The sequence below is a fragment of the Salvia splendens genome, chromosome 7 (assembly GCF_004379255.2).
Source record: "Salvia splendens isolate huo1 chromosome 7, SspV2, whole genome shotgun sequence".
NCBI lineage: Eukaryota > Viridiplantae > Streptophyta > Magnoliopsida > Lamiales > Lamiaceae > Salvia > Salvia splendens.
The window spans coordinates 4,903,771-4,920,249 of NC_056038.1; the positions used below are offsets into that span (position 1 = coordinate 4,903,771).

At 36.9% G+C, this 16,479-nt stretch overlaps 2 protein-coding genes across 4 annotated transcripts; both read right to left on the reverse strand.

Annotated features, from left to right (window-relative positions):
* Positions 1 to 1,861: 1,861 nt before the first annotated feature.
* LOC121742241 lies at positions 1,862 to 5,943 on the reverse strand. The gene is made up of 7 exons (XM_042135327.1): positions 5,657 to 5,943; positions 5,219 to 5,274; positions 4,216 to 5,126; positions 3,353 to 3,545; positions 3,071 to 3,256; positions 2,585 to 2,961; positions 1,862 to 2,272 (listed from the first exon to the last, which is right to left on the reverse strand). The coding sequence occupies exons 1-7, from the start codon at positions 5,842 to 5,844 to the stop codon at positions 2,132 to 2,134; spliced, it is 2,052 nt and encodes a 683-aa protein (XP_041991261.1). The 5' UTR covers positions 5,845 to 5,943; the 3' UTR covers positions 1,862 to 2,131.
* A 1,500-nt stretch (positions 5,944 to 7,443) lies between these two features.
* Positions 7,444 to 13,213, reverse strand: LOC121741953 (auxin response factor 4-like). 3 transcript variants are annotated; one of them, XM_042134942.1, is made up of 13 exons: positions 12,453 to 13,208; positions 12,157 to 12,365; positions 11,975 to 12,031; positions 11,488 to 11,673; positions 11,327 to 11,411; positions 11,171 to 11,261; positions 10,738 to 10,902; positions 9,830 to 9,949; positions 9,675 to 9,750; positions 9,050 to 9,212; positions 8,252 to 8,964; positions 7,973 to 8,163; positions 7,444 to 7,874 (listed from the first exon to the last, which is right to left on the reverse strand). In XM_042134942.1, the coding sequence occupies exons 1-13, from the start codon at positions 12,526 to 12,528 to the stop codon at positions 7,691 to 7,693; spliced, it is 2,316 nt and encodes a 771-aa protein (XP_041990876.1). In that variant the 5' UTR covers positions 12,529 to 13,208; the 3' UTR covers positions 7,444 to 7,690. The 3 variants fall into 3 exon arrangements, with proteins under 3 accessions (XP_041990876.1, XP_041990877.1, XP_041990875.1); XM_042134943.1 differs by having other exon boundaries at positions 9,143 to 9,212; positions 12,157 to 13,213; XM_042134941.1 differs by having other exon boundaries at positions 12,157 to 13,211.
* Between the last annotated feature and the right edge of the window lie 3,266 nt (positions 13,214 to 16,479).

Consider the following 16,479-nt stretch of genomic DNA (forward strand, 5'->3'; position numbering starts at 1 on the left):
GTGAGTCCACTGGAATCCTTTGTCATAAAAAATTTTGCGAGGACGTTCGTTCAGCTTTCGGTGATGAATTCCTTCGGGCACCCACCACCGATGATTGCCAACGGTTGCTTCGTCTTCACGAAACAGTCCATGGCTTTCCCGATATGCTTGGCAACATTGACTGCATGCATTGGAGGTGGAAGAATTGCCCGTCTGCTTGGAGGGGGCAACACTTAAGCGGCCACAAAGGCGGCGGCCCAACACTTATCCTTGAAGCGGTCGCCGACTACCGCCTATGGATTTGACATGCATATTTCGGTATTGCCGGATCCAACAACGACTTGAACGTGCTCTTTTATTCACCCATCTTCAATGATGTGTTGAATGGTGTAGCACCGGCGATCAACTTCACCGTCAACGGAAATGTATACCACATGGGTTACTATCTCGCCGATGGTATCTACCCAAGGTGGTCGACTTTCATTAAGACGCTCAGCAACCTGCAAGACCCGAGACAAGTTCTTTTTGCGCAGCGTCAAGAGTTCGCGCGGAAAGACGTCGAAAGAGCCTTTGGGGTACATGAAAAATATCACCGATATCATGTACACGTGTATTATCTTACACAACATCATTATAGCCGACGAAGGACCGAGAGCGGCTAGCTTTTAGGACGAGGATGAAGCCGGAAGCTCAAGCGCGAGGTCTCCCCCACACCGAGGTGTGCATACGACGGTGGGTGAGAGGATCGAAACAAGGCACACAATGCGCGATACCCGAACCCACGTTGAGCTACAAGAAGACCTAATCAAACACATGTGGGCGAAATTCGGCCACGAGTAGGGGATTTTTTAATTTTATGAATTTAATTATGTAATTTTTAATTTTTAGGAGTTTAATTATGTAATTTTTAATTTTTAGGATTTTAATTATGTAATTTTTATTTTTTAGGTTTTTAATTATGTAATTTTTAATTTTTAATGTATTTTGTAATATTATCCCGGGTATTTTTAATGCATTTTAATTTTGTGGAAATGTTTTTATTTAAATTGAATAATGGAAAGGTGGGACCCTTGTGCTCGTCCTTGCGGAAGAGCACGGATGTGGATGCTCTAAGAAACTATGTTTACAAAGTAGTGAGATTGAGTACTATGATAGTAATTAATAGAGTGAACTTGACAATTGATCCATAAAATATTTTTATTTGTAGTTGCTTCTAGGCACTTATAAATTATCATTCGTGAGTCAATTTTCATGATAATGCTCAATGCTAAAGCGTTATGAATGAAAGCGATTTTTGGGGGGGGGAAAGAAAAAAACTGAGAAAATTGATCTCTTACTCCTTAAACTTGAGCAATCAATAAATCATTGGTGTGTAGCAAACAAAACCACAAGCACTCCAATAATTTATGCATTAACTTTTACTTGAAAAATGAAGTCCTAATTTTCAGTATTTCTGATTTCACAGTTATTTGAAGGTTTCCAAACAAGATAAACGAAATATGGAATCACAACTAAGGCATCAATAATTACAAAATAGTATACACTATTTTTGTTTGGAATAGTAATATACTTAATTTTTTAGCTCTTATATCTGCCACTCGTTCAAATACTCTGTAGATATATTCTTACAAAAACTTTCCGTAAATATATCTCAAATTTTAAATACAAATTTACATCAATAAATCGAATAAATGATATCTCCATTAACAACTTTTAAGAAATTACTAGAAAACAAACATTACTAAAAGTCAAGCAATATTACAGGAAATTGTTTGGGATTTGAGTTTCAGTAGTTTTAAGTTTTCAACTATTGCATCCGCTCCAAAAGATTTAAACCATTAAATCTTTCTGGCGTCAGCTGGAATAGTAGAAAGAACAAATCTTTCCAACACAATTTTATGCAATGGATCATTAAAATTAGGGTCCCTGAAATGTAGTAGTAATAGTTTATGAACCAATTATGAAGTTCACTCTAATTAATTAAAATGGTGAGTTCAATACAGTACAAAAGAGAAGGGTCAGTAGGAAATTCGTCGGCTGCAGAAGGTAAGGTGTCTCTGCGACGGCATCCTCTGTAAATTTGGATACAACTTTTTTGTGCGACACAGCGGTAGAATTGACTCAGTTTGCCATTCATAAACCCATACTTTGCTCAGTCATCACTTTCCTGGTCAAGGACTGGAAGAATGGCTAACGCTGATGAATCGAGGTGCATGCCTCTAACAATACCATCATAACTGATCTTTATTTTATAGCACAAAAGCAATATGGCATCCCATAGTGCAGTTCTTCCCTGCAATCAAGGACATAGATGGTGTGTTAACACGTACGCATGCCTACAAATCGACTACAATGAACAGAGACCATTAAATCAATGTACGCAGACTCAAATGACATTAAATTGGGAAAGAGGGAGGAGCATATAGCAGGAAAAGAGAGGAAATGATGGAACATGTTCTGCAAGTCCTAATGGGCTATTGGGGTTAGACAAAATGAATTGAATTATGTCATTTGAAACTGTATTACAAATTTCTAGTTGTACAAGTAATTCCAGTTATCATGTAGAAGCAAAAGCATATGACTAGCATCGTGTACTATAAATTACCTGGAAAGAGAATTGAGGCTTCTTGTCCCAGTACAAGGCGAATACTGGGGGACTTTGCTTCCCAACAGCCAGAATACAAGCCCCCGGATGTAGCACTGAGGGAACACCAGATATAACAGCTATGTACTTCTCAGGAAACCTATCTTTAGGGGGCAGAACACCCAAAAACAAGGGGTTTTTGCTTGCCTGAGTCCCAGCATATGTTGTAGGATCGACATGCAACATCCATTTCGGGTGTTCTAGGAAGGCGCAAAACAGATAAAGAAGCAAATGAGAATCACTAGGAAGATCAAGACTCCATTTCTTGTTCTTTTTATCATAGACCTCGCCATTTCCCAGATACTGATAATTCTTCAAACATGTTCCATCACCAAGTTCTACAAGATAATTTGATATATATCAAATGATAAAAAAACAACACTACAGGAAATCTATTAATTGATTATTTCAATTTGTTTAGAACCAAGAAATTAGGAAAGCACATACCACGAATCCTTTGTACAGTATAATCTGCTCTTACACTACTTTGAGGAAGTAAACCTTTACCCCATTCCCCTTTCATCAAAGCATGGAGTCTCTGATGCTCCGTAATGGCATCCATACCCTCTCGCAAAATAGAGATTGCTGCGGCATGCTGCTGGGATTGCTGGAAATTAATGCCTTGAGCTTTTGCTAGAAATGAAAAAGGAACACTAAGCTGTTAAACAAACTTCTCCTTCAAATTCAGGATTGTATATTAAAATCATAATTTCCATAAGTGTAACATACAAGTATCAAAAACTTGAACTAGAGTTGCACGAAGCTGATAAAGAAGTCCATCCTCGTCAACTGCAAATGCTGGCTTCCAGTCATTACTTCTATCAATTGGAGATACATTAGCAGTACCAGGCGCATTTGGTGCATCACTTCCAATTTGGCTAATGTTAATTGAAATATTAAGTTTTGCAGCTGCTTCAATAACCTAAAAACTTCCAAGAGGTAAGTGGTGTTTCTACTAGCAGCAAAACAAGATCTGAGAACTACGATTGAATATGCATGCATTATAAAATAGGTCATTTATGTAAGTACATCCAAACAAGTATGCAGCGAATTAGATCTGTACAACCAACAACCTACACCCATCGATGAGAATCCTAGGTGAATGATTACACTAGCTTGAGTCAAAACAAGGGCAGGCCTTATTTCATTGTTCCATGGGAAGAATGCTTAAAATTTTTATTTTCAATCACTAGATTTATAGTGTCTCCTAAATAGAGTATTAAGGGAGTAGGAAAAGAGGTCAACCTAAGAGTCTCCCAGTCATAGCTATATCCAGAGTCTCTGGAAACAATATACTATAAACTAAAAGTGCACTGAAATTAAATGCCAGAAACTAACAGGTGATGCTACAGTGTAAGGTTTCTGTTATCCAAAGAGAATTTCTAGTGCAATGATAGAGTAAAGATCCATATAATAATATAAAGGAGTCCTTTTTTCTCTGTCATCAAAAGAAGTGAAGCAGAATATTTTTAGTTAAATCCTGACTGCCAGAGAGACATCCAAAAACTCGTAACTAGATATAGTAATCCATACATACTCACTGAAAAATCTCCATGAATGTGGTAAAAGATACAGGGGAAAATTAATTTCACCTTAATGTGGCTGGTATCAATCTTTCCAATAAGAGGATTGAGTACAACAGCAGAAAACCACTGCCTGAGACGGTCACGCCATTTCTCTATATGTGGATGAATGCCCAGCCTTTCAAAAGCTTCAATCGATTCTTCCATAGACATTGGAGGGGGAAGCTCTACCTCTCCTTTCTTAGGTGGAGTTGTGAACTTCTGGGAACCAGGGGACATCCTAACTTGCCTTAAAGGCGTACTTCTTGTAGCTCCAGAAGTACTAACTGAACCAGTTAGGGTGTTTGGACTGGTCATCCCAAATGCATTTATGCTGGGGGGAGGAGTTGCCAATTTACTAGCTGTTTCAGATATCTTCTCATCTATATCAGCCAGAAAACTTTCAAGATCTTTCTCTGTTGCTAAATCTTTCTGAAAGGCACGACGCTTATTTGACCAAGGAGTGCCAGTCAACTGATCTACTCCAGGTGAAGACTGCAGTGATGGTGACGGTATCGATGACCGTGTAGAGGCCGCAGGTACAAGATACATAGAAGGAGAAGCAGGTGACTTGGATGGTGTACTATAAGCATGCATTTTTCGCCCACTACTAGAGCTTGATTTCCCACCACTCATTTCATGATTCGAACTTGATGGATGAAGTGGGATGAGCAAACTTGATGGGGAAGGCGAGCTAACTTTTGATTTAGGAGGTCTCTTTGAAGACTCCTCAGAATCCCTTTCAATTTTTGACCTTAACCCCAAAAGGCCAAGCTGTCGATCGGTAAGGCGTGTTAGCTCTTTTGTGCCTTTGGAAGGAGATACTACAAAAACCTCTCTAAGATTTCTTATTCTCCAAACTGAAAGGACTTTGAAAAAAGCAAACACAGCTGCAAGCAGTATGCAACTTGCCATTGCTGCTATAACTTTGGAACATATACCTGCATATTGAAATCGTATCACAAAACCGATTGCTAGAACTAGTCACAGCATTGCTTTCAGAAACGGTAATGAAAATCAAAACTCTACTTACTTGCAACATCTTGAGAGATAAACCCAAGTCCAAAATCAGCAGCAGCCATATTTCCCCTGCATTGATCACATTCACATTAGCACAAAATATTTCACACCTCATGTCAATGTACTGGTTTTATCAAACATCTAAGGTTCAAAATCACGTTCAGTACAGAAGATTTCCCAATTCATGCAAGGGTACTAAATATTTCAATTCCCATGTCATAACTCCTATCACTAGTATAATTGGAAAAAGGCAAGATCAAGGAAAAAAACATAGGAGTATTAGTTATGTGTAATATATATATATATATATATATATATATATAATTCATTTCAAAATTTCAAGATTAAGCTCAAATCAAGTATCTCACTCACAGTGGGAACTAATGGCAACCTCTTTTTTAATAATTTAACCGGAATGCGGAGCATAAACCTTGAAACAACCGCGAAATACCTGTACAAAGAGATGGCGAGGGCGACGGCAGAGCCGCAGAAAAGAGAGAGGATGAAGAAGACTGTGGAGGCGGAAGGGCGAAGGCTGTTGGAGGTGAGGGCGGCGGAGAGTGCTGGGTTCTGGTACACCGCAAACACCGAGGGCTTCGATGCGCCCGCCATCTGCTGCTGTCCTCCACCACGATCCATCACTGGTAGCGGTCGGCTGATTTATGCCAATTAGCCTGTTTAGGGTTTAGCAATGTGAATTTCAGCCATTGTTGGGGTTTTTGGAGCTCGATGAGGAAGCCGGAATTTTCGAAATTTCAGCGCTTGTTGATTTCTCTTTTATAGCCCTGATACGGGTCGGGTTATGCTCCGTATAAGTTTAGAGATTCCAAATATAGAATTTTAAAGATTTCCAAATAGAAATAAATGTACTTCATAAAAAATTCTTCTTCAATAGAAAGGAGTATTGAGAAAGTATTGTACATTCCTCAATTTTAAAAAGGTATTTACCTATTTTCTATACAAAAGATAAATATAATAGCTATTTTTGTAAACTTTTTTCAATTTACTTTCTTCTGTATTGAAATTTACTTGTAGATTTTTCTAAAAAGGTATATTTACCTTAATTGAAGTGATCAATAAAAAAAACTCCATTTCTTAATTTACTTTTTTTTCGTTGGAGATGTTCTAAATCAGATTAGGGCTAAATAGAGACCGAGCCTCACAAACTCAATGGAATTAATTGTTTAAATTGATCACAATTTAATTTTTATTAATAATGAATTATTAAGCCTTATTCATATTACAATTATGACTCATTTTTAACTAAATCATTTATCATATTTAAGATTTTAATATTCATGAATTATTTTAAGTTCAGTGTTAGCTTTGATTAATTAACTCTTCTACCAACTCGCGTACGCTGAGTCATGTTTTTCACAAGAATACTATACTCTCTTGATAACCCAATATACTAAGGTATGGTATACTAGTAAATAAATTTGTTTTAAAATTAATTTACAAATCTATTTATAACCAACTTCAAACTTTAACAATTCTATTTAACATACTATATAATACACGATAATACACGGTGTGATCAATTGCTAACTCATTACTCATCCATTAATTGTTAACTACAACTAATTTAAGACCATATAATTTTCAAAGATCTAATGGTCTACCTACCCATTTGTCATGTGTAATTTCATTTTATTATTATTTAAATTTAAAAAGATAAGAAGAATTAACAAATTTAGGATTTTGGTCAAACTGTCAATATAGTGTAAAAAAATATCAACATGATGCATTGAGTATGTCAACACAATTTTGAATTGACATTTTATATGTGTTGACATTTATTGATAGATATGTTGATATTAGACTGCTTCGAAAAAAACATGAAAATTCAAGATTTTTTTCAAATTTCGACATCGAAACATATGCATGTAGGATCTCGTTGGAATCCTTATAAAATTATCTTTAATTTGATATATGTTGAGTGAAAAAATAATTTAAATTGAGATAATTATATGCATTTAAAGTTTTGGGATATTTTTAAAAGTTAGTTATAATTACTTTGTTATTAATTAACATACATAACCTAATTGACATTTTTGATCCACTATATTGATACTCGAAATTCAATGATCACAACCCGACCCTTGATTTAAAAATCTAATGTCTAATTATAGTTAGTAATTTAAGGGTGAGTTAATAATACAATGCATCCCCTGAATAGTAGGAGTACTCCATATCAAATAAAATATCATTAGTCAAATTGTACAATTTTCAGGAAAATAGAAGAAGAAAAACAAAACAATACTCCATTATTCTCTCTGTGTGTCTCAATTGTGCAACAGCATAACAACATTACATTAGACAAAGCACCAACACATACCAACTCATGTTTATAAAGAGGAATAAATAGCATTCATGCATAATAATAACCAAATCCACCTACTTCAACTACATCGTTTCCTTCGTACCACGAACACAAACACAAACACGACCACACTTTATTTAGTAACGTACACGAACTTCGTCCTCACATCCTTATCACAGTCGGGGAAGAATCGGGCTCCCCTACTGACGACGACTTGGACACATCAGGCGCAGATGGCGCTTCTTCTAGGCAGCTCTTGGTGTCGTCGCTGTTCATTCCAATGGTCAGCTTCTCCACCTCCTCTTGTGTGTATATGTGGATCTTCGTCGCCACCTCAACAAACTCACTGCATTCATCAAACACAGAGCAAGAATTTGGCTAAATTCCGCAATTTACTAGCTATTACCCCCAAAAAAACAAAGCATTGTTACGAGAGGGACTTACTGCCAAGGGTCGTCCCCAACTACCATCATGTCGTTCTCACTATCGGTGTACAGTATGCGCCATCCGTGATTTGGATCGCGCAAGAGGCCCTCCATGTTGAACAGCCTCTCGAGTTCAGTCAGCAAATCATCATAGCCATTCAATCTCGAAAGATCAATGGCTCTCCCCACCAAGCTACCTTGTTTGTGAACCTACGAACAAATATGGTAATCACCCTTTCGAGTCTCGTGACAAAAGAGTATTAATCAGCCATCGCTGCTCAACTTGCTCGAAACGTACCTTTGTACAGCTCCTCTTGCTAGGACCCTGTAGATTGATGGCAGCAGGATCTTCTGTCAAGGAGAAACCGAATATCTTGCAGCTCGGAACATTCTCCTTCAAGTTGCTTTCACTGTTCACATTTTTAAGACCAGACGTCCTCTCCTGCGCCCTCGGTTCGTTTGTCAGATGTGGCATTTGACCTACATCGGCTTTAGTCCCACTCAGAATAGAAGTAGGGCTCAGAACATGATTTCCTGTCAGGAAATTGGAGAAGTTGGACAGCATGGGTCCTCCTGTATGGATGCTCTTGTGCGGAATCGCCATGCTTCTAGAACCTTCTGAAGCCAGGGGATAGAAGCTGGGCATCGGCCTCTGATTGTGAATGTTGTAACCATGCTGAGGTTTTGACCAAACACCGAGATCCGAGCTACTTCTCCCCGTGAGAGATTTGAATGAGCAAATTTCTTGACCTTGCAAGACCTTAGGAAACCAAGTGGATTCCAGAAAGCCTGTGAAGTTGGCGGGCGCGCGGTTTCTCATAAACTCGCCATAGTTCATTTTATCCATCCCGTTTGGCACAGGATTAAGTGTGGTAGGTTGCACACCAAAATCGAGCTGGCGGTTCACGCGATCACCTCTGTAGAAAGGTGAAACTAGACCTACATTTTCTTGACCTTGCAAGACCTTGGAGGATCGTACCGACTCCTCAAAGTCCAAAACAGCATCCCCACCTGCATATAAAATGAGATTTTAAGGTCAGCCAAGAGCAAAGAATGTAGAGCAGAACAATTGAAATCCGAATGGAAAGATATGCACCAGCAATCGGGCTACCATGTGGGGCAACGTGCAGATTCGACCTCAGTTTCTTCATCCTAGGTGAGGACTGGATACTCAGAGGTGCATAGTTACCTGATAAATCAATGTCCCATGGAGAAACTCGTTCTTGGTGGTTACTCATGATGTCCTCGTCCCAACGCACCTATAGCATTTGCCGGTAACAAGGGTGTTAGTGACATTGCAAGAAATGATTGGATAAATGTAATCACAATGACATTAGAATATGTTATGCTGATCTATCTTTGCTACTAACACTAACTCAATTTATGATTCGACTCCAAGGGGCTCGAACCAACTTCCACAATCGTTTATTGTAATATAAACTCTAAAGCAATTAAGCAACAAAATGAACAGACGTCAATCTCAATTCCACCTGTTGGCCAAAATCTCGCAGAAAAGTACTACAACATCATGAAAACAGAACAGGGAAGATGAAAAAACCGATAGATCCTTCACATCCATTATAAGCCAATAGTTGAGAACATGTGTCATTTAGGTCATTTATAAGGGCATACAACGGAATGAAAACGATAAACTAGACGTCCTAGAATAGCAAAAATGCAAAATCACAGAAAGGTTGCCTGGCTATGAAGTTGTACTCTACCATCAGGCATCTCCATTTAGAGTTCTGCCATCGATAGGGATCCATATCACCGACTCCAGTCACCACACCACTGAACCTGCAAACATAAAACAAATACAATCAGCATCCATTGCAGAATGCAGAGGCTAAAACGGTAAAAATTTGATGTGTGGGACCTTCTTTCAGGAGAATCATCAAAATCGAATCGCATTCTGAATCTTGTCCCAACAGGTACCCGGCTGGTGGTACACTTCACATATTTCTTGGCGGGGATAATAAAATCAGCATGGCTCGCCCTGCAAAATAAAATAAAGTTCTAAGCAGACGTGTCACGTGATGTCAGCGACTAATAGTACAACACCATGTAATCTAAACATGCCAGTGATTTCTTCCTCATTCAGTAAGAGTTCATACACATCTTCTACATTTGTATTATCCATCAAATTTTAGCTACAAGCATACTTCATTTGCCCAATCAAGTTAGGATTTTATTGCCCAAGCACTCAATACTCGATGCTTTTTAAAACGGCAAAGACAGCTAACAGCTCCTCAAATAATATCTTAAACAGTCAACAACTCCAAGACATATGCTTAAATCAATCATATTTGTGAACTTATCTTACTTTATGACAAAAGTAATAGAGCTATAGTCACTGGTATCATTTTTGAGACTATAGATTTTTCCCATTGTATCATTAAATATGGTTGAAAGGCTAAAATGTAAATTTGGATTATAAAAACAAGATTGTCGATCACGGAACTGGTGCTCTCTAGAGGTAAAATTAGAGAGGGTCTCATCTATAGACTTGCAGTTACAGCTATGACCTTTGCGTCTCCAATCTACACACATGTTTCGAGGCAAACAATCCTCAAAGCAAGTTATGTTATTTTCACTAGAAAGTGTTCAGAAACACTGTTGTATTTCCATGGCATTGTGGAGACAATAACGTGCTATAGGAAAAAACAGCTACAGATTTACTACTAGGTAGTCTCTAAGCTTTTATCTTCAAATGTGTTCTTTCTATATTATCAGGCAAAAATAACAAGGTTAAGCACGTAAAAGTACAAAATTGCGAAACAGTACCTTGGGCTGTAGAAAACATGAAAAGAGTTGTTGCTTGATATAGCATTTGCAACTGGAGAGAGGACATTGGGATAAGAACTCTGATTCTTAATGATCGAATCAGGCAAGCCATTCCTAGGCCGAGCAGCTCGTCTAATCCCTAACCGTAGTTCTCCAGCTTCTCCTCTGCAGTATGGTAAAAACACCATATAAGGCAAGGAACACTTTAAACAACAATGCTGCATAGAAAAGCTCAGTTCCAACATCAGTCTCTTTTTCCTTGCAACAGATCATTAATCCCACATTTTACTTACACCAGTATGTGCCTTCAAATCAACTTATGTTTACATAAATTAATCTTCTCAATTAAAAGTGTGTTTAGATTTTACACAATTCGTTTCCAAGCATCTTGCATATGTATTGCTCAAATGCAGAACTTCGAGATAAGATGCACCTCAGAAAGAGGACAGCATCCCCCGAAACAAGATTTTTCTGACTAACAAATATGCTCCAACCAGTAGTGAGCAAATGCCGCCTTGGCTGGCCTGCAATATCATAATCGAACACTCAGAATCTCCACAAGAGAATGAGTGATACACGAACCTTATACCTCTATAAATGTGTCTGAACTTCCACTCCACTCCATGCAGGTCTTTGGCTATGAGTTCCTGGGAGGGCCTCTGCTCTTTATAATCCTACAACCAAACATGATTCATCAGCAAGACAAACACTACTCGAGCTACTAGAGAATTCACGTGTTATTAGCCAAACCAGAGGGGGGAAGCAGTCTTCAGCGGCTCTACGAGGAACAGAAAATCCACCATGGGTACTGGTATCTGAAGCAGTCAGGGTCTTGCAGAACATGTGGGAAGTCGACTTTGCAGGCATGACACCATACCCATCCTCGCCAGTACCCGCACTTTCACTCTCTTCGCCGTTCAATTTCACCCCTTCGACCTGCATCAGCACGACAACATTACAAAGGCAGAAAGTGGACAATTACCAAATTTTCTCTAGCACTACTCCAAGGCCTGATGACCGACCTATAACTAATTCTAACTGACGACGAAACATAAAACAATAAGAATTTACAATAATCATCATAAAACCCAATTCTTTCACTAATCAAGAATTTCAAAAAGTAGAAATCAGGAACCAATATTCTCACCACCAATGAATTCACAATCAAGAATTTCAAAAATCAAACATCCAATCCAACTAAAAAACCAATACATATATCTGTAATTACCAACAGTACCTCTGGTAGAGGAAGCAGATTCAGTTGAGTGTAAACCTCATCATTCTCCTTGTTTGCCTGTTACAAAAACATTAACCAAAACTTAAAACAAGAAAACAACAAGGCCTAAGTGTTGAAACCACACCCTAAAACAAAACCAGCAAGGCATTGGGCACAAAACAAGAGCTCAACAAAGCACTCACAAGAAGCTGAACATCGACAACCCGGCAATAGATCTGTGGAGGAAGATCAAAAGTGGGGACATCCATAGGAGGAAAGGGGGAGGCAGAGACAGCCTGCTCCATGTGGCCTTGAGGGAAATAGACCACCACATTTCCCTTCTTGGGCAAGCTGGTGAGAGGTCCAGCACAAGCATGCCAGAGCTCCACATATATCGATGGTGGAGCAGATTCTGAACAAGGGGAAGAAGAAGATGAGTGAGAGGCAGCATTCGGTGACAAAATTGAAGTTTGCAGAAACGCATAATCACCACTACCACCTTCACATTCTCCTCCATTCACACATGCATTATTCTTCTCCACTTCACTCACAGCATGATTCAGATCGAATTCCATGACTTCCCAGATGAAAAAGTTTCCAACTTTATGCTTTTCTTGAACCAAACACTTGAAGTCACTCTAGCATTAGACAACCACAAAAACAAACGCAACTAACACAACAAAACAAAGGGGCAAAGAACATTGATCAAGAAATAGGCCGAAATGAGCAATTAAGAATGTTTCCATAAGCTCTATGGGAGTTCCTAGATAATTGCCAGATGAATTATCTTAAAAAGCAATCAATTTTGAGCAAGAAAATCCATAAAGGGCAAAGGGGTTTTACAAAATAGCAAAGAGAAAAAGAAGTCATTTTTTTGGTGAGGATAGGATAGCATAGCAAGAGAGTTAGTAGTGTGAAAAAGCAGTTGGGTGATCTAAAAGATGAGAAGGAAAGAGAGAGGGGCATCAAATAATAACAAGAAATTCGCAGTATGATTCCTCCCCCATTTGCAGCTCTGTGAAGGGGGAGCAGAAGCAACAGACGTAGACAATTGCTTGGCAAGCACAGAACCAAAAGGCAAAGGAAGCCAATGTAGTAGTAGTGCTCCATTTGGACTTAAGACTGTTTTTGTGTGTGTGTATGTGTGTGAGAGATAAAGAGAGAACTGTGTTTAGTGGAGGGGACAAGCTAAGACAGTACAGAACCCACAGCCAAAGCCTAACCCCACTCCTTTCTTGCTTCACTTTGCATTAGCTTTTGTGGTTTTTCAGTGTGAAAAAAGGAAAAATTAACAACATTAAGATGTTTTTTTTTGGTGATTATTAAAATTTCTTTATCACTTTCAGGTTGAGGCCCCCCTCCTCCGGTCACCACCACCACCAGAAAAAGGAGGGGGTTCCATTGAATGCAAACAAAAATGTATTTTCCCTTCCTAATAAAGAAGATATTTTTATTCAAGAATTTGAAAACAAAACATCCATTGCAATGTACCACTACTATTGGAGATTTTACTTTGACTAAATTCATTGAGGTACTACGATTGGAGATTTTACTTTTACTAAATTCATTGAGGTAAGAAAAATAAAAGGGGTTTGATTAGTTTACCATCGCATCTTTTATTTAATTCAAGTAGCGTACATGCCACCGTTTTTTGAGTTTTCATATTTTGTTTTACATTCTTTATTTTACCTTGCATTTCAATTCGTTCTTTAATTTTGTTGCATTAGACTGACGCACTTTTAATTAATTATATTATTTCATTTTATTTGCTCTATAATTGTATACTTGCATTCGTACATAATTATGTATAGTGTGGTCATCAATAGAAACATTAGTAGCCGTACATAATTGAATACTGATTTTTAGTGAAACTATATATTAATAGTCCAAATTCTAGATGTTTGCATCTTAAGTAGCTCTAGTGAAGCTTGCTAATTTTAACCTATTTTATTACTCCATCTAAAAAATAATTCATCCATTAAAATTAATTTATGGAGTATGTATTTATAGTAAGTTTTCTATCTAATAAGAGAATCTCGTTCTTTTAATCAATAATTTAATCAATTTCTCTCTGTTTTTGCGTTTTACATTTGATGCCACATTGGATTTATGTCTGTTAAATCACAATACGTATTTTACATGAATACACCACCCTTTTAGTGTATATACTTATAAATAAATCATACTTTCACCAACAAAATTTGGACGTCCACCCACTAATCTAGATTAGCCTTATCCATTTTATTATAATGCTCGTAATTATTCATCATAATAATCATATCAGCATAAAGTAATGGGATAGATATTAGAATAATTATGCGTTAGCATACATTACCCATCCATTAAGATTTACAAGGTGGAGCTCTAATTATGCCATTGACAATGGCAATAGCATTTCTCTTTTTTAGGACCTACAAATGCATAATACTCCATATTGGAAAAGTTCATATTGATTGTAACTCAACACTCCCCCATATTTATTTTCATACTACTGTACTTGTTTTGATGCTACTTATCAATAAATATTAGATGGAGTAAGACATATTCATTTAAATGAGTAATACTCCATAATACCCCCCATATATAAATATATATACTCGCTCAATTGCTCGCTTAGTTTACGATACTATATATTTTTCATCTTTTTATTGACATGAAGTTTAATAACTCAATTAACATAACTAGTGGAGAAGTTGTGAGTGGAATAAAGATGCCACTTAATTCATAAGCTATATGGTAGGTATAGTTCAATTAAAATTTGTAAATTGAAACAAAAAAGGTATAAAGGTATGGAAAATCTTTTGTGGTAAGACTAGATTTAATTAATTAGTCAATTGATGTAATAATAATTTTTATGTGCGGATTAACTGAAAAAGAAATTATGTGCGTATATATGTACGCGTATAGCGGTTGTATTGTAGGTATTGGTATTTGGTAGAGAGAGAGAGAGAGGTGAGAGAGGAGGTGGGGCCAAGCTAAAATGTTTGGCAGCAAATACAGGGGGAGTGCTCTGTTGATAGTAGTTATTATGGGGCTTCTTTATTCATAATCTCTCAAGTCATATCAACTTAATTGTCTTTTCCTACCCTCCACTCTCCTGCCCCCGCGTGCTCTACTTTCTCTCTCGTGTTTCCGCTTCATTTTTATTTTTTTAATTAATCACATTCTGTGATACAAAGATTAAAGATAAATATTTAGTGAATTAAATATATATATATATAATACATAAGATAAAATAGATAAATAAAATGAGTAAAATAAAAAATAATACTGTAACATTTAAATGTATTTGCAGTAAAAAAATGTTAATTTAGTGAATTAAATAAAAATATATACAATAAATACAATAAAATAGATAAATAAAAAGAATAAATACAAACTAATAATATTTAAATGTATTTGCAGTAAAAAAATTGCTAAATTAAAGTGGAACGATCATGAGGAATATTACAACTCAATGATTATTCCATAGAATCAAACATAGTTAAAATACAACTGAGATAATATTTATTCGATAAAATCTACTTATAAAGTAGTATGATTTTGATAACAAATATTACGTGTATAATTTGCATATAATAGTTAGTTATATACTCCCTCGGTCTCACTAAAGATAAGCTACTTTTCTTTTTGATTTGTCTAAATTAAGATGACCCGTTACTAAAAATGGAAACACATTTCTCTATATTTTATTCCCTATCTCTTTCTTTACTCTCGACACATAAAATAAAGCTGCATAAATTCATGTGTCGTCCAAGGATTGGGTCATCTTCCTTGGGACGGAGAGAGTACTTAAATGAATAGTAAAAGATAAAATAAAAGAAAATTATCGTGAGATGTTCGTACTCGCAAGCCATTTCATTGAAATGGTGAGTCGCAACGTGTCTCGCTGGGTTCCGGATTGACTGGACTAGCCAAATCATTCACATTATGGATCCTCTGATGTATGAGACGCACAACTAAATTAATACTCCAAAAGATTGCAAGAACAATTACATCTTTGGCGTGGAAGACTAGGACTTTGCTAAGGAATGGGCTTCCCAAAAAGCAATATTTTTTCATAAAACGTTATTTTTTGTATTTCAATTATGAAATAGATGAAATAAATTAAAAAACCATGTTCAAAGAATATCTTATTTTAAATATTCATTCCAAGAAGCCCATATCTATCACTCCCCAAATGTGATGCACCAAGATAAAAGTGAAATTAATTTTTGTAGTTCGAATAATAGTTAATGGTTAATTTAATATACATAACTGAATATACTGATTATAAAAATGGATTGGCTATATTTTAATGTGACACTAAACGAAAGGTGAAGCGTGGGGGGTGAAATGAGGTTGGGGTGCGGCTTTGGCGCTGGTGGAAGGGGCCCACACCTGAATATTTGCTTTAAAATGAGGGTTGGACTCCCCACAAATAACGGCTATGCCATTCCCCCACCTTTCACGCTCACCCTTTTTACTTATTTACCTTTTCACCCCACCACTAATTTTTATGGAGTATATAAAATATTCGTTATTTT